Raw genomic sequence first — 23,176 nt, forward strand, 5'->3', positions numbered from 1 at the left:
CGAACACTACCTACTTGTTAGCTCTGCACGCACATCACATCGGAACATTTCCGCGGCAAAGTGTCTGCTGCACAACCTGTCCTTATCCGCTCCTACACCGCACTGCATTAGTCACCACGGAGACTAGCGAGCAGGACGGGCCGCTGCGCGTCACAGTTCTCGTGAACTCTCGCCCTCGCCCGCGGCGAGACCAGGGGGCTTGCGACAACGCGGAGACCATAACGCACTTTCACCAAGTTCACGACTGTGAGCTGAACTCGAAATCCGTAGGAAAAAAAAACCCCCGTCTAGACCGCCAACGAATTTACTTGGTCACCGAGATTTAATAACGGGTTCTGCGAAAACGGAGCTGCGGCTCCCCTTTCACTTGGTCATTCAACTGCGGTTCCTTTTTTAGGGGGATGCAGGCCCGAGAGGGGGGTTCAGCCCTCAGCTCAGCGCGGACCCCGCTGTCCGGGGGAGAGCCGTGCGATGCCTCAGTAACAGCGTGCCAGCTCCCTGCTGTCCGCACTCCCACCTCGCCGCTCGAGGAGCACCTCGATTTCTCGGGCACGCTACGAGCACGCGGCCCTACGCCGCGAGACCACGGCGGACACGCGGCCCTCGGCCGGGCGCCAACACCACCGGGAAACTCCGAGACGACGCGCGGAACGCGCTCCGCCTGCCGAATCTAAGCTTGCCACCGGGAAAAGGACCCGGGATGCCCGAGGAGATCCGAGGCCGAGCGGGGAGAGGAAAGGTTTCAGCCACGCGCGCGGAAGGGAACGTTTGGGAGCGTGTAGTGCCGAGCCCCAGCGGACAGGGCTCCGAACGGGCGGCTTACAGCGTTCACACGCAGGACCGCGGGCCGCGCTTCCTGGGGGGCGGCCATCCCGTGCGCAGGCTCGCCCTTCGGCTCCGGCGCCCCCTCCTTCCGGGACGGAGCCTGGGGCGGCTCCAGGTCGCTGTCCCAGTCCTCGTCCCCGCTGTCCGAATCGTCCATCGCGGCCTCGGCCGGGTCGCCGGGCGCCGGGTAGCACCCGGGCGGGCTCTTGACCGCGGCCTCACGGACCTCTCCGGGGGCGTCCCCGAGCACGCGGCGGCCCACCAGGTCCCGCTCCCCGTCGCCCTTGACGACCTCCTCCTCCTCCTCCTCCTCCTCCTCTTCCTCCTCCTCCTCCTCCTCCTCCCCAGCGTCCAGGATCGCCTTGTCAAACAAAGTGGACTCGAAGTGCAGGTATCCGTTGGGGGCGGGGCGCGCCGGCCCCAGGCCGAGGCCGGAGGAGTAGGCCCCAGACTCCTCGCCGCCCGTCCCCGGGGGGCTCCGGGGGGCCGGGGGGGGGCCGCGCCCCTTGAAGCCCAGCTCGGCCCGGTTCACCATGGAGGCGAGGTGCTGGAGGCGGCGGAGCGGGCTGTACCGGGGGGGCGGGTCCTTCCGGTCGGACGCGGGCTCGCCGCTGGGTTTGCCGGCCGGGCCCGCAGACAGCTGCATGGCACGCGGCCCCTCTACTGCGGCCTCCGCCCCCTGCGCCCCTCCGCGGGGAGCGTGGGTGCCATCGGGAATCGGGAGCTCCGGTGCGCTGGGACGACACTCCAATGCATTCCTGCCTGCCAGCTCACATGACTGATTCATAGTGTCATGACTGCACCCTGCAACACACGGACACACACACGTGACGGTCAGCACGGGCGCGCAGGGAAACCTCCCCGGCTGCGAACAGCGCACACAACCGTCCGGGGGAAGATGTGCTGAATTTTAAAGAGGAAAAAAAAACATTTAATTCTTGATTTTTTTAAAAAAAAAAAAAACAAGGGGTTACACAGTTCCTAATTTTTAACTCCTTGCGACAGCTCAGTGAAAAACTTAAAAAAGTGGTGGGGTGTGGAGGTTGTTGGGGGCAAAGCGGAAAAAAACACAATTTCAGTTTTTGAAACATTTGAACTTCGCAACAATGTGGCTGCAGATGTATTCTCCCCGGTCCTTTCAAAAAAAAAAACCCCACTGTAACTATTCACTTCGCATAGATAAGTCTTCCTGGCGGGTTCGTGTCCATCTGGGCGATTTAACAGGAGTGCAATTCGCAGCAATTCTCTTAAAAATAATTTTCTCTGACAACGGCCTTTGAAGAAAAGCACGTTACGCCTCGCCTGCTGGTCACGTCATTTAACAGCATAGCGTCTGTAGGTTCGTGGTTCTGACGCACTGTCCCCTCGCTACAAAGTTGACGGCTTTCCGTGAAGCATCTTTAGAAAAAAAAAAATGTTCGGGTAAAAAAAAAAATGACACCTCTGCAAAATATGTCAGTGCTACATTCGGCATCACGATGTCCGAGGCCAGAGACTCCGTCCCTGCCATCAACACTAGTTCACACATAACATGCAGACATACGCACCGACAGATACACACACACACGGAAAATCCCGATAGGTTTAAAACATCGAAAATCGCCGGAGCTCAAAAAATCCACTGAAATCTTACCATTCAGATCTCGGACACAACAAAACCAGTTGAAACCCCTTCAAATTTGGACCTATAACGTGACTTTTTTCCAATTTGTGAAAGCGGATCTTCAAAATCCCAGCGCCAGAGCTAGGCCCGTAGCCTGTTCTCATAATTTTCACTTTACCACTTCACCGGCGGCCCCTTCAGGAAAATAAATAACTGCTCTCTCTCTCTCTCTTCTCCTCTGATGGACCAAAAATCAAATCCTTACATTTCTGGCGCTGCATTTAAGTGCCGAGAAGTTCGTGCTACCTGGTCTGCCTAGCGTGTTGCTATTTCGTTTTTAATAAATGATGATTGTTTCTTGCAGCCGACCTGCCCCTGGTTATATTAATACAAGCCCCGGCTGTGTCTGTCTCGATCTCTGAGCAACCAATCGGCACGGCCACCCATCCCCCCAGCCTCTACACCAGGATACTGAGCTGACTACAGTGCACTACCACTCCAGAAAAGAGCGAGAAATCACCATTTCGCTCCAAGACGCGTCGGGAGAGACGGACTGAGCAAACACGCCACGTCCCGTGCACCCCCCACGAATGCCTCTTGACGGTCGTTTCCTTAAAAACAGGCACAAAACGTGCCCCCCCCAGGTACTACCTCCCCCCCCCCTCCTCGGAGTACTTTACTAGTCATAGCGCGCCATTTGTCCCTCTTTTTCCCTACAAGGGCGTCACTTCCTCCATCTTAGGTTACAAGTAATGATAAGAATATTTTAAAAGACCCCCCCCCCCCCCGCGCCAACACCACCACCACCAACCCCCCCAGCTCGATAAGTTCGGAAATGTACCAGGAAACCGGATGGCTCTCGTCGGGTTTTTTTTGGCGAGCTCGGCATGCCCGTCAGTGGCTTTAGTCAGTCCTTCCCCTCAGTGAGAGCCTTTCAAAATGGAGTCTCTTGCCTGCTGGAAGTTTCACACGAGCCGGGCAGGCCATAAAGTGTTAAAAGCATGTCGATAAAAGTACAGATTATTAAGAGCGTTGCGGTGGGTCACTGTCGCGCAAGGCTGCACGGCAGAGGTGGGGGGTGGGAAAGGAGCCGAACGATTCCCCTTGCAAGCGCGGTCTTTCCTGCGCTGAAGCCCTCTCCATCCGACAGAAAATGACGACACGTATTCGGATAATTTTATTCTTACAAACGTGTGCTGGGGGGGAAAATAGATCACTCATATGAAGAGGCAACGCAGATCATCTTGGTTCCCGTTCATAGCAGGGACAAGCGGGGGGCGCGCTTGCTGACTTTTTTCGGGTTTACTGTATTTCTCCCTAGCACATGGCCTCTTTATTCTTATTTTTGAGATATACGAGCACTGTTCGCTCGGGTCCTGCGCGCACGTCACGTCTGAGCGCTCGGGGCGGGGGGGGGCGGAAACGCACAGGACGCCCCGCACAGAGATGACAGAGGGGGTAAAGGCATTTTGGTTCTTGCCCAAAACGACCAGTGCAACGTGGACGCGACTGTCCCGTGAGATAAACCCAGAAGGAGTGAAAGGGTTTAAAACACGCACCCATTTACAGCCGTGTCATTAAACGCCTCCCGTGTCTTTCCTCAAAACACGCAGCCACCTAGAGGCGGCGAGACGCGCATCTGCCCCTGTTACGAATTGAAACGCACCACGACGTGCCCTAAGCCGGAGGAGAGACGCGTTTTAAACGCTGCCTTTATTGGGACGGGGGGGGGGTGGACCAGCTCTCGCGGCCGTGCCGACCGTGAAACCAGACATTTTGCTGCCCACGGGCACGCGGCGGTGCTCAGGCGCCCCGTGCCGCCGTCCCGCCCGTGGGCTGCGCAGCGCGAGAGCAGCCGCTGACAGGCCTGCGCGCACGCTCACACGGCGCCCCGACACGGACCTGAATTTAAAAAAAAAAAATTAATAATCTTTTTCTTATGTATCTGGACCGTGCATTTTTTCACAAGCAGGAAGCATAAATCACTGTCGCCCGCATTCAAGCCTTTTACAGAAGCGGGGCTCGGTTAGCAACACCCACCGCACAGAATAAGCGTGGTAGTGCATACAAGTACATCGCAAGAGCAATAGTTTCTTACGTTCCGTGTCTTATACGTACGTATCATATACGGTGTGCGTGTTGTTTTTAACAGACGCATGGGTTATATTAATGCATACGTTCCCAATTTCAGGAGTTGCAGCTCCGCAATAGTTGTCCAATCAGCGCCGAGGTCAGACATGTTGGAAACAGAAGGACAATAGCGAGACTGAAGACGAAAGCACCTTGACAAAAGACAACAGCCTTTTCCTTGACAATACTCACAGTGCCACACAAATCACACTTCCGCTGCTGGTACCGTTCAGGTAGTGATGGCGTTTACACAGCAAGAGGCGCATTCCCCTCATTGCAGGGATGTTAACAATCGCCGATTAAAACGATAGGAAGTGCCCTTTATTCTCCCTCAACGTAAGGCATGCCACATTTAAACCATAATAATGGCACTGGCGTTTGCAAATGATGTTCTTTAGGTCCAAACCCTATTATCGAAGTTTTATGACGTCATAACACAAACGTTAGTTATGTTTAAAACCAGAAACGCATTCACTGTCACTCCTGTTCCAGCCCTGCTCCGGTTATTTGGTCTGTTTTAATGCGACAATTTCAGCATGGTTATCTTTCAGTACGTCACTATTAAATTCATAACGCCTGCGGACACTGGATAACAAGTTGCAAGTTAATCCTTTTTTAAAAACTAATTTTTGGATTAAATTAGATATTGTTCCACAACTGCATTTTGAAAGCAGCAGTATCCCATTAGAAAGATCAGAGGGTTAAGAATACAAAATAAAGGGTTTTAATTGGGTTACAATCCTTAAACCTGATGTGGAGAAACATCAGTCTCATGTGCTGCCCCAGACATATGACACACTGCAAGTAACTGGTTAGCAGCAGAGTCTCTGGAGTGGGCTGAGGCTCTCTGCGTTTGTGATCACAGGCGCATCCAAGCCTTGGCACGTCTATCCAGGCTGGCCCAGGAGATCACGCCACAGGGTCTGGGTGGAAAAAGAGGCCGAATCTCTTCAGCACGTCCCCCCCCACCAGCCTAGACCTGGGCCAGGAGCAGGATTCCAGGGGTCTGCCTGGGATTCTGTCCACAAGCGGGTCTAGGACCGGAACAGCACGTGCTTCCTGGTGTTGGAGCGCCCCTCCGGTCCGCGGAGCTGTGCGCTTAGGAAAGACACAGGCGACCACCCAGACAACGCCCCCCCCCCGCGCTGCTGCCCCAGTGATGCAGACAGGACACGGAGGATCGGCTGGAAAGGCAACCTCTTGTCTGGAGGTCTGCGTGTGACACAGCCCCTCTGGACTGGGGGAGGAGAGCCCTGCCAGCGCCGGACAGAATCCCCCCCAACCCCCCTGGGCGGCCGCTGGCGGGAGAGTGGGCACTGGGTCAGGCCAGCGGCCAGCAGGTCAGCCCTCGTCCAGTCTCCACCACCCTGGGCCCACGTGCCCACTGTAAAGGCAATCGGACTGGATCTCTAAAGCCTCTGGAAAAGAAAACACTTCTCAGGCTCTTTCACCAGCCACACTGTGGACAGCAACACTGCCTTTGGTGGGAAGTGGGTTCTCAGTTGCTATGTGCTCAAGTCTTCCGGCTGCTATGGTGATCTTACCCAACATCGGCTGTGTACATGGGCTGTCCGCTGCCTCTGCTTGGGATGTGTGCTATCACAGTGAGCTGCAGGGGTCTGCACCTGCAATCAGCAGCGCTCTGTGACAGCAGGCTTTGGCCCGTCTGAGTGATGCCTTCCCTGTCCTTTTTGTTTTTGCACCTGGTGCCTGTCATCTCTACCGCTGTCTCGCCCACAGGAGAATATTCGAGGCTCCCCTCTCGCCTGGAACACACCTGGCTTTGCTATCAAGTGTCCACCCCACTCAGGTGGAAACAGAAAACTGACACTGTGACAGACAGTCTCGTCTTTTCTGTGTGCAGCCTCACGTGGTAAAAAAAAAAAGCCACCGTACATCAACATGTCTGCTCTGTGCATGAGTAAGTGAGCGCACTCGTTTACTTACAAGACTTGGCAATCTCTTCTCTTCTGCTCGCGGGAGAGAGCGCAGCTTTTTCACAGTGCTCGTCATTCAGGAACTGGGCCGACTCTCGCCTCTCCTCGACCGGCCTGCCTACTTCCAGCCGGATTATTAACAAACCTCCCCTTCCTATTGGCCCAAACAGGAGCAAAAGAGGTGGAATTTCTTAGCCCCGCCCGTATACATACATACAGTAAAAATAAAATAGACCCGCTGAGGCACTTACTACAGTATATGCCAAAGGTCAGATCGCAGTGGATCTGTAGTGTGGAGCTAAATTATATCCCGTGAGCGTACAGGTTAGCATACGAGCCGATATTTCTTTAAAACGGCATTTTGATTGGTAAGACCACAGGCAAGCGGACCCACACGACGCTAGCGGTACAAATGACGGTTTGAAGCGTGGAGGTGGTGTTGCTCTGGACAGACAAGGCAGGAGAACGGCGGAGCAGACTGCGCTAGCCGTAATGCAAGATCGCTACACACCGACAAAAACGCACAATTAGCATTCAAGAGGCAATGTGGTTCAGATGACTTTCCTGTTCCGCACGGCGTGGTGATCAGGAGGCGACTGCTGTACACGCCACCGCTCTGTGCCCGTTTCGCTATGAAGTGCAGCCCCGTTTTCGTACGTTGTGGTTTCCATTAGAAGCTATTTAAACCCATCGCTTCCGAGGGTTAGTGCGCTGCATCGCAGTCCTTGAAATTGTTTCGATTTGGGTGAATAAAAATACCAGTTTCTCAAGCGCAGCTGGGATTTGGCGTGTCGAGCTAAACAGAGTGGCAGGGTAATATATTTCACGGGCGAAAAGGCGACCAAGAAGCTATAGTGAAGCTGGTCATAGTAGCACTGTTGCATTCCTCGACTATGCCTCGCTGAGATCTCCGTTTCCTAAAAGACATGCATGAGTGCCCATGAAGTTTGGCCTTCACTTTGGATAAGATCTCTAGTTGAAGTAGCTAAAGAATCCAACGACGACCATAAAAAAGAGACTATAGTATTTCTGAAAATATCAGTATTTGCTGAACTTCGATATCCCCTGCTCCATATTAGCCTATTGGTGTAGGTGTATTGGTGTATTTCCAGGTACCTGTGGCGGTTGTGGACATATGTTTCCACTTGGTCAGCTTTTAAGATCACATGGCCTCAGCTATCGTGTCTAGCTGATGATACTCAAATCTACATCCATACCAAACCTCACACTGATGTAGCTGTTTCTATTCTATCTAATTGCATCTCTGACATAAAATCTTGGATGACTCAAAATTTCCTCCATCTTAACTGTGACAAGACTGAGGTCATGCTTATTGGCACCCCCCATCAACTTCGTAAAGCCAGTCCTGTAACCCTATCTGTAGATGGTTCTGTACTTGAGCTTCAGTCTAATTTGAAAAGCCTTTTGCGGTGATATTAGACTCTGGCTTAACATTCGACTCACATGTGCAGCATATTGTCAAAACGTCTTTTTTTCACCTCAGAAATATTGCTAGACTACGCCCTATGCTATCACTAACTGTGGCTGAAAAGCTGATTGACACATTTGTGTTCTCCTGAATTGACTACTGTAATGCTCTACTCGCTGGGGTTTCTAAATCTACTCTGAACAAACTGCAGTGTGTCCAAAATTTGGCAGCCAGAATCCTGACCAGGTCTAGTGCAAGTGATCACATTACTCCTATCCTGGAGTCCTTGCACTGGCTTCCTGTCAAATTCCATGTGGACGTTAAAATCCTCATGCTCACCTGTAAGGCTCTGCATGGCTCTCTTCCCAAGGATATCAGAGAGTCACCTTCTCTAAACTCCTTCAATTCCAGACTCAAAACCTTTTTCTCTAGAAGAGCCTTTACTGAACTGGTTCTGTTCTTCACCTCTCTGCTCCTACTATACTTAGTACCACCATCCACGGTCTCCTCTGTGTATTGTAGTTGTGTTTTATTTTGTGTATTCTTTTTATTTATCGTTGTTGTCATTCTGTTATGCACTTTAAGAAGCCACCTGTAAAAGCGCTGTATAAATAAAGTTCATTATTTATTATACGTAACGTGTACGCAGAGGCCAATTTTGAGGTGAAATTGAATGTGCAAAGCGCTCTCCCTGCTGGCGAAGAAAGGAGAGTGCACGTCACATGAGTTTCTCCATATGGGGCACTGGGTTCATCGGCTCTGACTGAGCTTTGGCGATCGGCACAGTTAATGTCCTGTATACAATATGTAGTCCCTGCTGTCAATTTGCAATAGGTCTCAGTAATTTGCCGGCAATTTGCCTTTAAAATGTTGGGCACCAGTAACAGCAGCAAAGTGAGTTGCAATTATTGCACCCGGGGTACAATGTGCAGTTGCTTGTTTGCACAGTGGAGGTTAGGTACACATCGACGATTTGATTATTTTGGACGATTTGATTAAAAAAATGCAACTCTCTTCCCTTTTAGACTGTTTTGTAGCTGTGCTTCGAGATCCCCCCTCACACACGTCACGATCTGACACCACGTGTTTCCCCTGAGCCACGTGTAAGGGCTTCCCTGCTTAGAGCGAATACGTGCTACCCCCTGCTGGCCAGCACACTCTCCAGAGGTGTGTAACTACTAGTTCTGACTTAAGCGCTTATTTCGTTTAAGCTTTAATTCCCCGATTTTATCAAGTAAAACGATTCCCCACATATATGCTAAAATATATGTGTCCCTATTGCTAGGCTCCATGCACTGTTACCAGACAACTAATCAGGTAACCAGCTCTGTCGGGTTGTATCGGCTGGTGGGTCTGAATTGTTTCATCCCAGCTGTGTAAATGAGCTGGCCTGGTTGGGTACCGGCTTGACCGGCGTCTCCCGGCTCCTCAGGTGGAGCTGTCCGGCAGAGACCTTGAAAACCTGAAGACACAGCGCCCCCTCCAGGCGGAGGAACGGACTCCCACCCATATACTGCGGTATCGTAGTCCATCTTTGTTTGCCATCTAAGAAGAAACCAGCTGTGCTCCTGTACTTTCTGTAGTTTTTTTTCTTCTCCTTATTAGTTATTATTTTTGTCAATAATGTGCAATGTTTTTCTTTTCTTATTATTTTTTTTGCATTTTATTTAAACTGTACAGGAGTGCTGTGTGTCCATAAAAAAATTCCCTCAGGGGACAATAAAATCTTATCTTATCTATATGAATTTCAATTAAACATAAGAATGTAAATTCTCAGATATAAATATATTTCCTTTGTCTAAAAGCTTCTAAAATCTGTATTTGACTTATTTCATATCTGTTGATTGATATTGTTTTTGTTTCATGTTCATCACTGGCAGCTCAGCGAAACTAAGCTCAGAAAAACGAAGGTTGCTGCTGGAACAGGTGTTAGTGGGGCCAGTAGGGGGCGCTCACCCTGCGGTCTGTGGGGGTCCTCATGCCCCAGTATAGTGACGGGGACCCTGTATTGTAAAAGAGGCACAGTCCGGTGGATGAGACATAATACCAGCTATGTCCTGACTTTCCATGGTCGTTAAAAATCTTGAAAAGAGTAAGGCTGTTATCCCGGTGTCCTGGCCAAATTTCCCCCTCTCCTTTACTGGGTGGCATCCAAGTGATCATCCAGGCGGGGCTGCACAGTGGTGGTGGTGGAGGGGATCCCCATTACCCGTAAAGCACTTTGAGTGGAGTGTGCAGAAAAGCATTATTATTATTATTATTATTATTATTATTATTATTATTATTATTATTATTGGTATTGTTATTATTATTTCTATGTAGGTAGCTGAGTCAGCATGCGTAGACAGGTGGGGCTGCGCATTGGAGGTGGAGGTGGTCCCCATTACCTGTAAAGTGCTTCGAAAGGCTGTCCAGAAAAGCGTTATATAAGTGAATTGATTATTATCTGTTGGAAAACGTCACAAACGAAATGCGGTGCTAGCATTCCCACTGAAACCACGAAACGTTGTCTATTGAAGAACTGTGTATATGTGATATATGTGACTGTAACAGAATTTCTCGCTTCGTGGTGGAAAATAAATTCATAGTTACTTTCGAATCAGTCCTCCACTTCATTCTTCGGCTAATTTCTGTTCCAATTCAAACAAGCTGAGCGGGACATCGATCCTGTAGTACCAACAGGAACCGCCGGGTGGCAGCATGCCCTCAGTCCATGACGTGCCAGCGTTTTCTACATCCCTGACAATTCGCTCCTCATCACAGTTGAGCCAACCCTAAAGACTGCGTAGGCCGCACTAGCTCCTCGGTAGCTCAATACTTGAAAGTAGTGTCAGAGGTGATCATTTAAGGCAACACTGATTTCAATTAAGTCTGTAAGAGCTCGGATGTCATTCAGACTGGAGGATCATACATAAAGGTATGAACCTTCTTAAGTGCCTTTCGTTGTTCTCCTGACATCGTGTGTAGGGTACAGACCAGCATGAAATAAGTCTTTACCTGTTCCTTTGCGGCCACCACCTGCTGGTGCAGCTACCTACTTGAACAACTCCTGGGAAAGCTAAGGTTGCTGCTGGAGGAAGTATTAGAGGGGGCACTAGGCTGTCTGTGTGGATCCTAATGCCCCAGTGTAGTGACGGGGACACTCTCCTGTAAAAAGGTGCCGTCTTTCAGTTGAGATGTAAAACCGAGGTCCTGAGTCTCTGTGGTCATTAAAAATTCCAGGGCACTTCTCAAAAAGTGTAGGGGTGTAACTCCAGTGTCCAAACCAAATTTCTCATTAGCTGTAGCAAGCATGGCCTCCCAGTAATCCCCATCTCTGAACTGGCTTCCTCATTCTGCTCTCCTCCCCACTGAGAGCTGGCGGGTGGGGAGCGGACTGGTGCATTCTGGCTGCTGACACGTCATCCAGGTGGGGCTGCACACTGATGGTGGAGGGGATCCCCATGACCTGTAAAGCACTTTGAGTGGAGTGTCCAGAAAAGAGCTATAGAAGTCTAAGGAATTATTGTTATTACTGTTATTATTGAACCGCAGTTCTCCTGCAGTGAGGATTGGGAACCCCTCTTGGCAGTGTGATCTACATCTAGGGAGCTGTGTCGGCATGAGGAGGCTGCAGAGGAACCGGTAAGGGTTCATCCCAGCTGGGAAGAGCCGAGACGCAAGAGGCCTTCTGTAGGTGTGATCCTGAAGAAACGCTGCCTCTTTTCTTTCCAGTGTGGAATTAACCCTTGCCTGCTCCTGTGTTATCACCGTGCTCACTGGTCTGAGCTGGGCATGACTGTACCGTAAGGCAGGAGCAATGCACCGGCGCCCAAGCCGTGCGCTTCGACTTTGGAACAATCGGATTTTTTGGGGCCATGTGAGATTTCCATAAGTTTTTCCACATTATGCAATTCCAAATCAAAGTTTTGATTGAATCAAGTCAGGGGAACTGAAGCCAAGAAGCAGAAAGGCGAGAGCAGTCACATTACTTTGGGAACGAACACAGGATACATCATGTACAGGAACGTTAATATTCTGCGGTGCGTTTGTGGAAACTGGTTTTTGCTGCCGAGGAATTTACTGCAAAATATGCTCTTTATAAGTGCATTAACTCTACATTATTATTAATATGCATACAAGCGTGCCAGCTGCAGCGGTTTTTGAAAAAAAATGGTGAAGTAATCACAGCGGTTCTTTTAATTGTAGCTCTTGAGCTATAAATTATAGGGGAAAATAAAACATACCAGCTTTATGAAAGCTTTTTTCAACCTTTTACTGTTATTCATTTGTGAGGGCTTCTTTACTGTAGTTGGTTTGCATGACTCTGTGATATGTGGTGCTGTATCTAGACATTACTGTGTGTTTCACTGCTGCTGCTTCTGTGTATACACTTACAGAGCTTGCTAAGCTGCTGTTATTTCTGTAGCTACAGTAATATCCCTACAAATCAATGTCAATGTTGGTGTGTTGTCAATAATGAATAAAACCTAGAGCTTAAGATGTGACATACACTTTTGAGAAGACTTTTGTTAAAACTCCAAGTACGTGTGGACTGAGGCCGGGTTGACAAACAGAAGGTTTTGTTTGGATAAAGATGGACACTCAGTGTGAGCTGATGTAGGTATCCACAGGAGAACAACCAGGAAAACTATGATTTTGATTAAATTCAAATCTAAGTACTTTATTCATTCCCAAGAGGGATAATTTAGGCACCAAGCGATGCAACAGACAGCACATTCCAGATGAAACACTACTAAGAAAAACATATACCTAAAAAAAAACAGTACACTGAGCATACAGTAAAAGTGATTATGGAAGTCACAGTGTGCAGCATTTAAGAAGGTATTTAATTACATGGGCATTTGTAGAGATCATAGTGATAAGATGATGATATGTTATTTTCCTCCTTCTGACTCGGTGAGGAAGCGATCAAAAAAGGGAAACAGAATGTTAGGATATATAGTTAAAAGAATAGCGCTTAAATCAAAAGAATATGTCATTAGTGTGGCTTTCCGAATGTAAGGTGCATTTTGGTCCACGTGTAGCTGATAAGATATTACTGGTTCTGGTTTTGGTCTATAAAAGACTGACCAGGTTCTTCTCTGTCTGTAAGGGAAAATCGTCAGGAGAAGAATTTGAAGATTCTCTTCACACTGCTAGAGAAATACGGCTTCAATAGTTCCCGATGTGGTTCACCAGGTCAACAGGGTCATCGTGGTATTTTTTTTGCCAGCTGTTCGATCTCTTAGCGGAAAAAAAAATCAAGCTTTATCCCCATGATTCTATGCACTTAAAATAGAAACATCCCATGAGGATTTCAATGATTTTTCGCCTTGAATCTGAGCCCCAGCAACAGCAAACTAACCAGCGATATCAACATGTGAATGTTTTATTTTTTAATACGACAATTCTGTAATTCGACCAATGTTCTTGTGACGTAAATGAGTAAGGACGTGCGAGCAGACAGCTGGTCAAGACCGGATTCCTTCACTGGCGAGTCTCAACACACCACTAGATGGCGCGCGTCCCCGTGTTACCTCATTTTCCGCGGAGCCGCGCTTCCATCAAACGCTATAAAACGTGTCATTAGGAAACAGCGCAACACACGTTTGGTTGACTATTCGTATGTTTAAAAAAGGAGATTAAGCCAATAATTATTTTTAAAAAAAAAAAGAGGTATCCGAAGAGTTTTTGTTTTTTGTCACATTTGTCTGTAATTATGTCAGTAAATTAAATTAGCTGTTTTTTTTGGATTTATTTTTCTTGTGCAGTTTCAGACTATAGTCTTAGTGTGACATGAGGTCTGGACTACAGACATTGCGGTCTAATAAGAATTAGGGTTAGGTGTTAGGTATTAGATTCGGTCTGGCTAGGGCTGGTAACAGGATAAGGTTTGAAGGTTGAGAAAGGTTGATGGTTATGGTTATTGCTCGGTGGTGCTCGTGTTTCTTTAGGATTGGAGAAGAAATTGGATTATGGCTAGGGTTACAGTTTGAGATCAGCTTGGACTTCACATTTGGTTTCTGTTCTGCTTTAGTTTCTCTGATGTTTTGTCAAGCTATTTCTTACTTTAAAGGATGTCCTTCTGTAAAAGTTAGATTGAATTAATTTGGTTTTGGATTTTCCACCTCAATTGTCGGCATTAGTTTCAGTGCTGCATCTGTTTGCTTGTGAACAGAATGAGTGTGAAACAGCTACGAAAACTCAGTCATTAGGAGCACTGATCACAAGTCTGACACTGCGTCTGGCAGTGAAAGTATCTGCAGGTGAAAAAAACCTGGGTGGTTTCATTAAGACTTGCAAATAGGTCTGACTCGGCACTTTGTGTTTCTCTAGCTCCTGCGTGAAGGAGTTACCAAACCAGAGCTGCAGAAACTGTGGCTTTATGTCGGTCTGATCGCCTCTGAGGTTCCCCTTGCTGCTCCCAACACTGAGACAATCCCCCTAACACTGATCATCAGCTGAACTCTGCTCTCGGAAACCACGTGCAGGTTGAAGACAGCAAACAGCTCCTGAAGCGTCTCCCTCCGTCTCCCTCGTCTCCTGAGCTTGTCTGCCGTGATCTGCAGTGTGGAGCTTGGTGCTAAGTAAGCAGACCCGCCTAATGCTCCACATGTGCTCTGCAAACTCTGAAAATGGAAATTAGATTTAATTCCAACCCAAAGCGAGTGTCCTTCAAAGACGCCCCCTTAAAAGAGAAGGCAACGCAGATTGAAGCCCCTGGAGCTGTCGAGCAGCAGAAGAAACAACGGCCCGCGCGTTCAAAGGGAGAGACGATGTGAGTCACCCAGAAGGGGAACCAGCTTCAGGTTAGAAGAGGTTTTGAAGGGGCCATTCTGAACAGAGGGAGACTCCTTCAGGGGCAGGCTGTGGTGAGCGGGCCCGAGCTGAAAGGCTAATGAGAAATTCCTGGGGATTTAAAGGAGACCAGAGGTCTTCATTTTCTCACTCGGCTTGGCAGCCCCCCCACCCTTCACCTCCTCCTTAACCCCCATCTCCAGCTCCAGCAACGGGGGCCTTCTCCGCGGTCTGGCCAGAGAGAGGGGAGGAAGAATAAAGAGATAAATCCCATTCAAATGAGCCCAGCGGATTATGCTTATGAGGCCGGGTCCCTGGTGTGGCAGCGCCCCATTATTGAGCAGGCATGCAGAACGCAGGGGCATGTTGTCTTGGGGGCTAATTCTTGAAGTGTCTAATTAACAGAACGAGCGCGGGAGATGAGAGCCCCTCCGTGCAGCGGTGGCGTCCCCAGCGCGGGCGGGAGGAGCGGGAAGGGGAGTGCGGTCTGGCGCCGAGCCGTGGCCGTCCGCTGGCACCGCCGCTCTCGCACAGGCAGGCCGGAGCTGTGCCTGCAAGCGCCAGCAGACTCGAAGTGCTCACGTCACTCACACTGGGCCCAGTGTTGACTGTGGTTCCCCAACAGCTCTCCCACGCCTGCAAGGTGCACAGCATCTGAGCTCAGCACCCCACACCTGCAAGGTGCACAGCATCTGAGCTCAGCACCCCACACCTGCAAGGTGCACAGCATCTGAGCTCAGCACCCCACACCTGCAAGGTGCACAGCATCTGAGCTCAGCACCCCACACCTGCAAGGTGCACAGGATCTGAGCTCAGCACCCCACACCTGCAAGGTGCACAGCATCTGAGCTCAGCACCCCACACCTGCAAGGTGCACAGCATCTGAGCTCAGCACCCCACACCTGCAAGGTGCACAGGATCTGAGCTCAGCACCCCACACCTGCAAGGTGCACAGGATCTGAGCTCAGCACCCCACACCTGCAAGGTGCACAGCATCTGAGCTCAGCACCCCACACCTGCAAGGTGCACAGCATCTGAGCTCAGCACCCCACGCCTGCAAGGTGCACAGGATCTGAGCTCAGCACCCCACACCTGCAAGGTGCACAGCATCTGAGCTCAGCACCCCACACCTGCAAGGTGCACAGCATCTGAGCTCAGCACCCCACACCTGCAAGGTGCACAGCATCTGAGCTCAGCACCCCACGCCTGCAAGGTGCACAGGATCTTTGCATCACAGCATTGCAAGCTCTCTGGTGTTCACAGTGAACAACCAGGTGTTGGTTTTTAACTTATTGTAAAGGGCAGAGGGTTTTCACTTGTATTCAGTGTCTCAAAGATATTTAGCCATCTGGTATAAAAGAAAACAGTAAAGAAAATCCAGTGTTTTACCAAGTGTCAGTTGACACAGAAAAACATCAGATTCCTTGAAGCAGATTGCAGTTTTGCCAGGCCTGGCTGAGTGTTCTTTACACCCTGACTCTCCTGTGTGCGCAATGGCAAACCACTGTTTCTCCACATCCCTGGACCCACAGTGCACTTGATGTCTTCTGAACCTAAATACGCTCTGGGTAATGGCCTCAGAGTGACGGGAGTAATGGAGCAGATTTCTAGACTGTACCTGCGCTTCCTTTTGCTTCATTTGCACCCACAGCTGCCTCAGGAAGCCGGCACCAGCAGCTGGGAACAGGAGGAATCCAGTCCAGTGGCGGAGTGTGCTGTATGCTGGCAATCCGAAGCTCACATCAGCGTCAGAGAAAAAAAGGGATCAGCCTGGGAGAACAGACGAGATGAAAAAGGGAGAAGAGGTTCGGAATTATCTTTTGAAGCTACGTATGTTTGACAACCCCCTAAAAATGCTTAAAGTCAACATGCAGATATCTGTATGGTCAAATGCAGAAATATGACCTTCTAGCTAATACCTTAATACCTTAGTTATTAAGAAGTTTAACCAGTTGCACAGGAAGGGTTACCAATTTCAACTGGATGCAGCATATAAATTAGAAGATACATTTTCATAACTTTTGTTTTATCCAAAACCCATTCCTTTAAAGAAAGGCCAAGATATAACACAAAAGACCTGGATAGAATATATGGCAATTGAGGTACAAATGTGTAAATTATCTCACTTGTGTGGAACTTGAGTTCCTTTGGTTGGTATAGCTGCAATGTGGACGTTTAAAAGCAAAAATGTGCACAATGGACACAAAAGGGGATGGAAAAGGTTATTACATGTCTTTATCACAATACAAGGGGCTGGGAAACACTCAGCCTTCGACGAATCTATTAAGATCCTCTTTGGAAACAAAAAAGAGATCTAATTCAGTGCCTGGACAAAGAGAGAACCAATCACATTTTCAGGCAGAGCCCAAAACATCCTGTTTCTTTACAGAGGAGGCTTTGCAAAAAAAAGTTAAAAAAGAAGGGTTGATATTAAGAGCTCTGCCTCTCAGAGCAATGCCCAATTAATTAGTTTATTAGGGGAGAAAACTATTTTCACATCCTCTGTCTGTTTCCAGACAGGTTTAATATGCATTTGGACCTGGACAATGGGAGCCCCATTCATATGCAAAAGATGGGTATATGGAGCGAGCCAGTTTTGTGGTGAGGAAGCCCGAGACATCGATTGAGGGGCAGCGGGGCGTGACGGAGAGGCCGCCCCCGTCCCCGGTCGCCCCAGCTGTGGGGCTCTTCCCAGAGGGGTGTTGCCGTGAAATGGTGCTTGTAAAGAGGCCGTGGCTGGCTCCTCATTGAGACGTCAATCTGAACAGCCAGCTTTGTGAGCCGAGGCCTGGTCATAGCTGGAGACCCACTAATAGAGAGTCTTTTTTTATTGGGGGCAGGTTATGACCTAATACAGAAGCTCTCTCCCCACACGTCCCACCCGCTCCAATAAAGAGGCCCTGTCCTCCAATTTGGCTTTTAAAATGAAAATTGTGTCGTGCATACAAATACACAGATCCTGGACACCCAGTGCTTTTTAACTGTCCCCGGCTGCTTGTTCATAATGCAATTAAATCAGAAGTGGGCAATTTAGTATGTGTCTTTATTTCTGTTAATTTCACATTTGTATACATATATGTCATTTGTCATACATGATGTAATATATATGATGCGTATGTGGTATAAGGTGCATCGTGGCCAGCACTGACTAACATGCTCCTTAACAGAAGCACCAGTCCGTTTTGCTGAAGCCAAGACAGAGAGATGGAAATCCTGCTATGGAACATCAGAAATCAATATATAAAGTTTGAATAATTCTGTTATTTTTTGTCCGGGTAGCTATTTTCATCAGCCAAAAGGTGGCTGGGGTTTTGATTGAGTCTTTATCCCTGTTGAGCATGGCTTAGCAGGACCTGGCCACTACAACTGACTTTGCTCTTTTCTTACTCACATGTCTCTGCTTGAGATCCCCAAAGTATCCAAGAGCTGAATTGCAGATACTTTTGGGACTTTTAATTGGATATATTGAAGTTTCCTCGGGAATTCCAATATTTAATTTGTTGTCTTTTTTACATTAAAGGGAAGCCTATGAAAAGGTATGAAAATCAAAGTCCTGCATTGCAATAGCTGGGAGGAAACGTAACTTCCCAGGAATTTCTTTTTTGAATAACCTTCAGATTCTGTTTTCACTTAAGTGTGAAGAAAAAAAACTGTACCCAAATGAATAATTTGTATTTTTCTACAGATTTCATAGCTGAGTGCTTGTGGTAGAGAAAGAAGTTATTTTGCATGGGATACATGCTAAAATTTACATTTCAGATTATCCTCAATTCAAATATCCTCATTGTCAGTCACAAATGTTTTTAGACTTTTACCCAGTAGGGCCAAGGTTCGATTCCATACTGGACAACTTCTGTGTGGAGTCTGGATGTTCACCTTGTGTTCCACATGGGGTTTTACCCAGAGCACTGGTTTGCTCCCATCCTCCAAAGACAGGGGTGCTGGAGTGTGTGTGCACGTGTGTGCGTGTGTACAGCACGTGTGTGCATGTGTGTGGACGTGTGTGTGTATATATGAGTGGGGGAAGAGGAACAGCATTGAGCTCCTGTCAAGTTGGAGAAATAAATGGAAAACCTGGGCACTCGGCTCGTTGAGTCCAGCGTGCTGTGGTGAGAGTTCTGCTTCGAGAGAGGAAGACAGGCTGGGACAGCCAGAGGTAATTCACAGCCTGTGCAGGAGCCTCAGACCCCCCTGCCGAAACGAAGAGGCCATCATCGACACCTGAGGACCCTTTGAGGGGGGGGTACAGGTCGACCTTTGACCTCGGCCGAGGCCGCGTGTGAGAGCCTCTGCTTCCCTGTGCGCCGTTCCCACACTAGGATACGGCCTGTGGGATCCAGGAGCTCATTGTCAGCTCTGGCCTCATTACAGCTCTCTTCCATTGACCAGAGGGCCTGCCCCCACAGCACCTCCGAGCCGCAGCCCCACCCTTGAGAAGGGAAACACGCCATTGTCATACATTTCCAGAGTGCTCCAGAGGTTTTTTCCACTGCCCATCTCTGTCATGTCTCAGGACGGCTGACTGAGCCTGCTCCTTTTTATTGTGTGCTCTTCCAGAGCCTGTGGGGAGAGTTTCATAGAGTGATCGTCATCTCTGCTCACAGCCGTTTTGTGCTGAGATACTGTTTTGCAGCCTCCCCCTTGAGGTATGTGAATAGGATTTTGCATGGAACGAGCATTATTTATGTCAGAAGGAGTACTTCCATTGCAGGTCACTGCAGTAGTGGGAGTTTAACTGCTGTGATTTCAAACACTGAAATGTGCAATAGAGGTGCAGAAAGACCTGAGTCTAAATCCCTCTGCTGTTGTAGTTACCCCTAGTCCATATTACCCAGGTCACTTTTCGGAAGAGTTGATTCCTGTATTGTTCAATACAGAAGAAGCTGACCATCAGCCAAGTTCAAGCAAGCTGACCATAGCTGATGCTGAAATAAAGTCATGGATTATTCTGTCATTGAATTAAAGACCCTGGAGAGCTATAAAAAACAGTCAATTAAAATGTGTTATCAAAGACCTGGCATGTTGAGAACTGGCTCAACCCGAATTACAGCTCCATAGTCAGAGGTGCTTCCCAGATTGTCCAAGATTAGAAGATGCGTTCCTTGCCCTTTTTTTCCAAGTAAAGCGATCAAGTATCGTTGATTACCCATTGGGGTACTTCGCTGATACTTCATTTTCAAGATACTCTTGTCCTGGAAGGATGCTCTCTTGCAAGTCTCCCACCACGTCAAGCTCTGGCCCTGTGGAATGCCTGACCGCTGTGCTCATCAGTGTGGCGCTGCTGCTCTCGTGAACCGGCTGCCTGCCTGCAGCCCGGCGTCCAGCGCGGAGGCAGCCTGTCACCGCTGTGAGCAGCAGACAATGGGGACGGGACTTTACGAGCGCCCACAGCTCAGAGTAAGACACGTGAAAAGGCTTTGGGGAGAGCAAATCCCGCAAAGAACGTGGTGTTTTCTTTAAATCCCACTTAAGAAGACGTTTCTGTATTTTTAGAGGGTTTTCGCTTGTTCGCTTGAAGTTTGTTTGTTCAGGCTAGGAGCAGTAATGTGGCGAAAGGAAGCTGGGCAGAATGTCGCTGCAGTTCAGTTAGCTGGGAGAATATTCCGTTAGCCCATTCCCTTTGTACTGCCGCAAATTTATAGGAAACCGTATTTTACCCTTGCTTTTGCGTCCAGGGTACGCAACCACAAAGCCACTTTCTCCACTTCCAAGGTTCTATATATCTGAGATGAAAAAGCTAAGTTCTGTTCAACCTTATAATTCCTTCTCTTGACTTTTCCATGGAAACCGACCAGGAACGCTCTAGGGAAGGTGCTTCGCGTCCTGCAGGGCCTGACAAAGATCCTGGGCCTGTCGGCGTCGGTTTAAGGCACCCGTGTGCTGTTTTCATCTCCTGTGTCCACCAGAGAGAGGCTGGACTGTGGCGCAGTGGGCGGTTTAGTCTGGCAGTGTCTTCTCTTTGAGCCGGTTAGAGGAGGGAGCTGCAAAGCAACATGTGAAAAGTGCCAAAACGTTTTAAATATCTGGAAAGTAGAAAGAAGAAACAGCAGAAAATGACGCATGAGGATCTGAAGAGCCGAGAGGCCAGACTTCTTCTTTCTACTTTTCAGCATGAAGTTAATTTTCACGGTGGGGCGTGACAGTGCCAGCACACCTAGAAAACAGCTTCTAAAATCAGTGTTTCTCTTTTCCAAAAATTGGGAACTTCTTTTTGTTTTGTATGGAATCAGCAGGGATGCCATGTTCTCCCCATGTTTGCGTGGGTCTCCTCCCACAGCCCAGAGACGTGCTGGGAGGTTATGTGACCTCTGGGAGAATTGCCCCTGGTGTGAGTGTGTGTGTGTGTGATGGACTGGCGTCAAGCCCTGGGTGTGCCCTGCCTTGCACCTGCTGCTTGCTGGGATAGGCTCTGTCTCCCCTGCAACCCTGAATTGCATGAGCCTGTTAGAAAATGGATGGATTCATCAGCGGTATATAACTTGACTTCCCAGCTCTAACTCCTGGGCCACTCACAAGAGAAGTGTGAGTTTGATTTAGCAAAGGTGAGTTCAGCTACGTTACCTTCAATTTTTCCCTTCCAAACATCTTTTGGAGGATCACAGATTATAAGATTTCGGTGTAATGGCTTGTTCCACATTCCCACGGCCCTTTGCGTGAAGATGTCTTCCCTGTGCTCAATGTTCTCCCCAGCAGGGTGTTCCCAGCAGCAGCTCGAGCTGCGAGAGCACCCCACTCCCCAATCCCCTCCTCCGCACACTTGACAACCAGACGGAACAGCTGGGATGTGTTGAGAGGCAAGCAACCGAGGGAAGGACCCAGGTTCAGGAAAACCAAACGAAACGAAGCAAACAACAATAAAGCCCTTTTTGTCTTGTAGAACGGAGAGTTCCTTGTTTTTGACAATGAAAACGTTAACAGAAAAAGAGACCCAAACCTGTTTCTGAAATCCTGCAAAGCTCTACATCCTGTCTGATGCGAAACCCCTCTGTGATGCTTAAACTTTCCTGAATCTCAGCGGGAGCTGTTTCCAGCCCAGACGGGCTGCCTGTCATGCGTACATGTGTCCTCGGCCCTCTCTCTCTCTTTGTTATGCAGTGACTGCGGAGTGCAGGCTTGGTGGCTGTTCGACCAAATTGAAACAAGCTCCTGGTTTGTTTTCTTTGCTTCCTCCTGCTGGGGTACAGCGCCTCTTTCCACATGTGGGGGGTCATTTTTCCAGCTGGTTTTGGGATGAAGAGATGACATGCAGGGGGAGGCCTGACCTGGGCCGGAGGAATTTCAACCTCAAGTTCTCACCTAAGACGGTCTCAAATTTCCAGCCTGGGGCCCAGCCTGGGGGCCTGACGGTGGTCTGGTGATGAGGGACGACGTGATTTTAACATCCCGCTGTATGTTTCAAGCACACATCCATCAAAACACATACTACAGCAGAGGCAGGTACACAGAAAAGTGTGAATAAATACAAAGAAAATAACATTTTGGGGAAGGAACAGTTTTATCACTGACACAGGCCCTAGGGAGACCGAGAGACGTTTTTTTGGAATTTCTATTTCTCAATTCATCTTTATTAGGTCATGTTACACCTGTTAAGATAAAGCTTATTTGGAACAATTAAACATCTGATTCAAGACAAATGAGCATACAACACTCGATAACACTGACTAGTCAAACTGGACTCAAGCGGCGCTACAGTGCTACTAAGAAAAGTCCATGCTTCAGCAAAAAAACTTTTTTTAAGAAAAAGTGCCCAACCGGAAAAAGAGACTCCCAGATTAAAGTCATGAATGATTTTGGTGACATCATATGTCAATATTAATTGCTCCTTCATAAAAGATTGTTTGATAAAAGTGCACTGAGCTAATTTTTTGAAGAAAGGGGCTGTTTCAGAACTGTGAACCGCTGTGCCTACTCTATTGCTTTTCCTGTGATTATGTCTGACATGACAGAAATGTCTCTGCGTCTCACCAAGCAAAAGGACCAGAGTAGCTTTCACTTCATTCAGGCTTTGACCTGGGTTCGAGCCAGCAGCCATATCACCCTGCAACTCACAACTGGCAGCCCACTGAAGCTGAGCAGGTATGAGCCTGGTCAGTACCTGGATGGGAGACCTCCTAGGAAAAACTAAGGTTGGTGCTGGAAGAGGTGTTAGTGGGGCCAGCAGGGGTCGCTCACCCTGCGGTCTGTGTGGGTCCTAATGCCCCAGTATAGTGACAGGGACACTATACTGTAAATAAGCGCCGTCCTTCGGATGAGACATAAAACCGAGGTCCTGACTATCTGTGGTCATTAAAAATCCCAGGGCGTTTCTTGAAAAGAGTAGGGGTGTTACCCCGGCGTCCTGGCCAAATTTCCCATTGTCCCTTACCAATCATGGGCTCCTAATAATCCCCATCTATGAATTGGCTTAATTACTCTGCTCTCCTCCCCACTGATAGCTGACGTGTGGTGAGTGTTCTGGCGCACTATGGCTGC

At 48.8% G+C, this 23,176-nt stretch overlaps 1 protein-coding gene across 8 annotated transcripts in view; it reads right to left on the reverse strand.

Annotated features, from left to right (window-relative positions):
- Window positions 1-6,609, reverse strand: part of nsd1b (nuclear receptor binding SET domain protein 1b) — a 31,421-nt gene extending 24,812 nt beyond the window's left edge. For 4 of the 8 annotated variants that reach the window (XR_011190919.1, XM_069195297.1, XM_069195298.1 and 1 more), the window contains exons 1-2: window positions 2,459-2,942; window positions 824-1,629 (exon numbers count right to left, since the gene is read on the reverse strand). Coding sequence is in view for 7 of the 8 variants with exons in the window: in XM_069195297.1 (XP_069051398.1) it covers window positions 824-1,612 (789 nt within the window). In the remaining variant the exon portion in view is untranslated. The other 4 variants (XM_069195294.1, XM_069195295.1, XM_069195293.1 and 1 more) reach the window with 4 other exon arrangements.
- Window positions 6,610-23,176: the final 16,567 nt, after the last annotated feature.

This window comes from Lepisosteus oculatus, chromosome 11, assembly GCF_040954835.1.
Source record: "Lepisosteus oculatus isolate fLepOcu1 chromosome 11, fLepOcu1.hap2, whole genome shotgun sequence".
In the NCBI taxonomy this organism is placed as follows: Eukaryota; Metazoa; Chordata; class Actinopteri; order Semionotiformes; family Lepisosteidae; genus Lepisosteus; species Lepisosteus oculatus.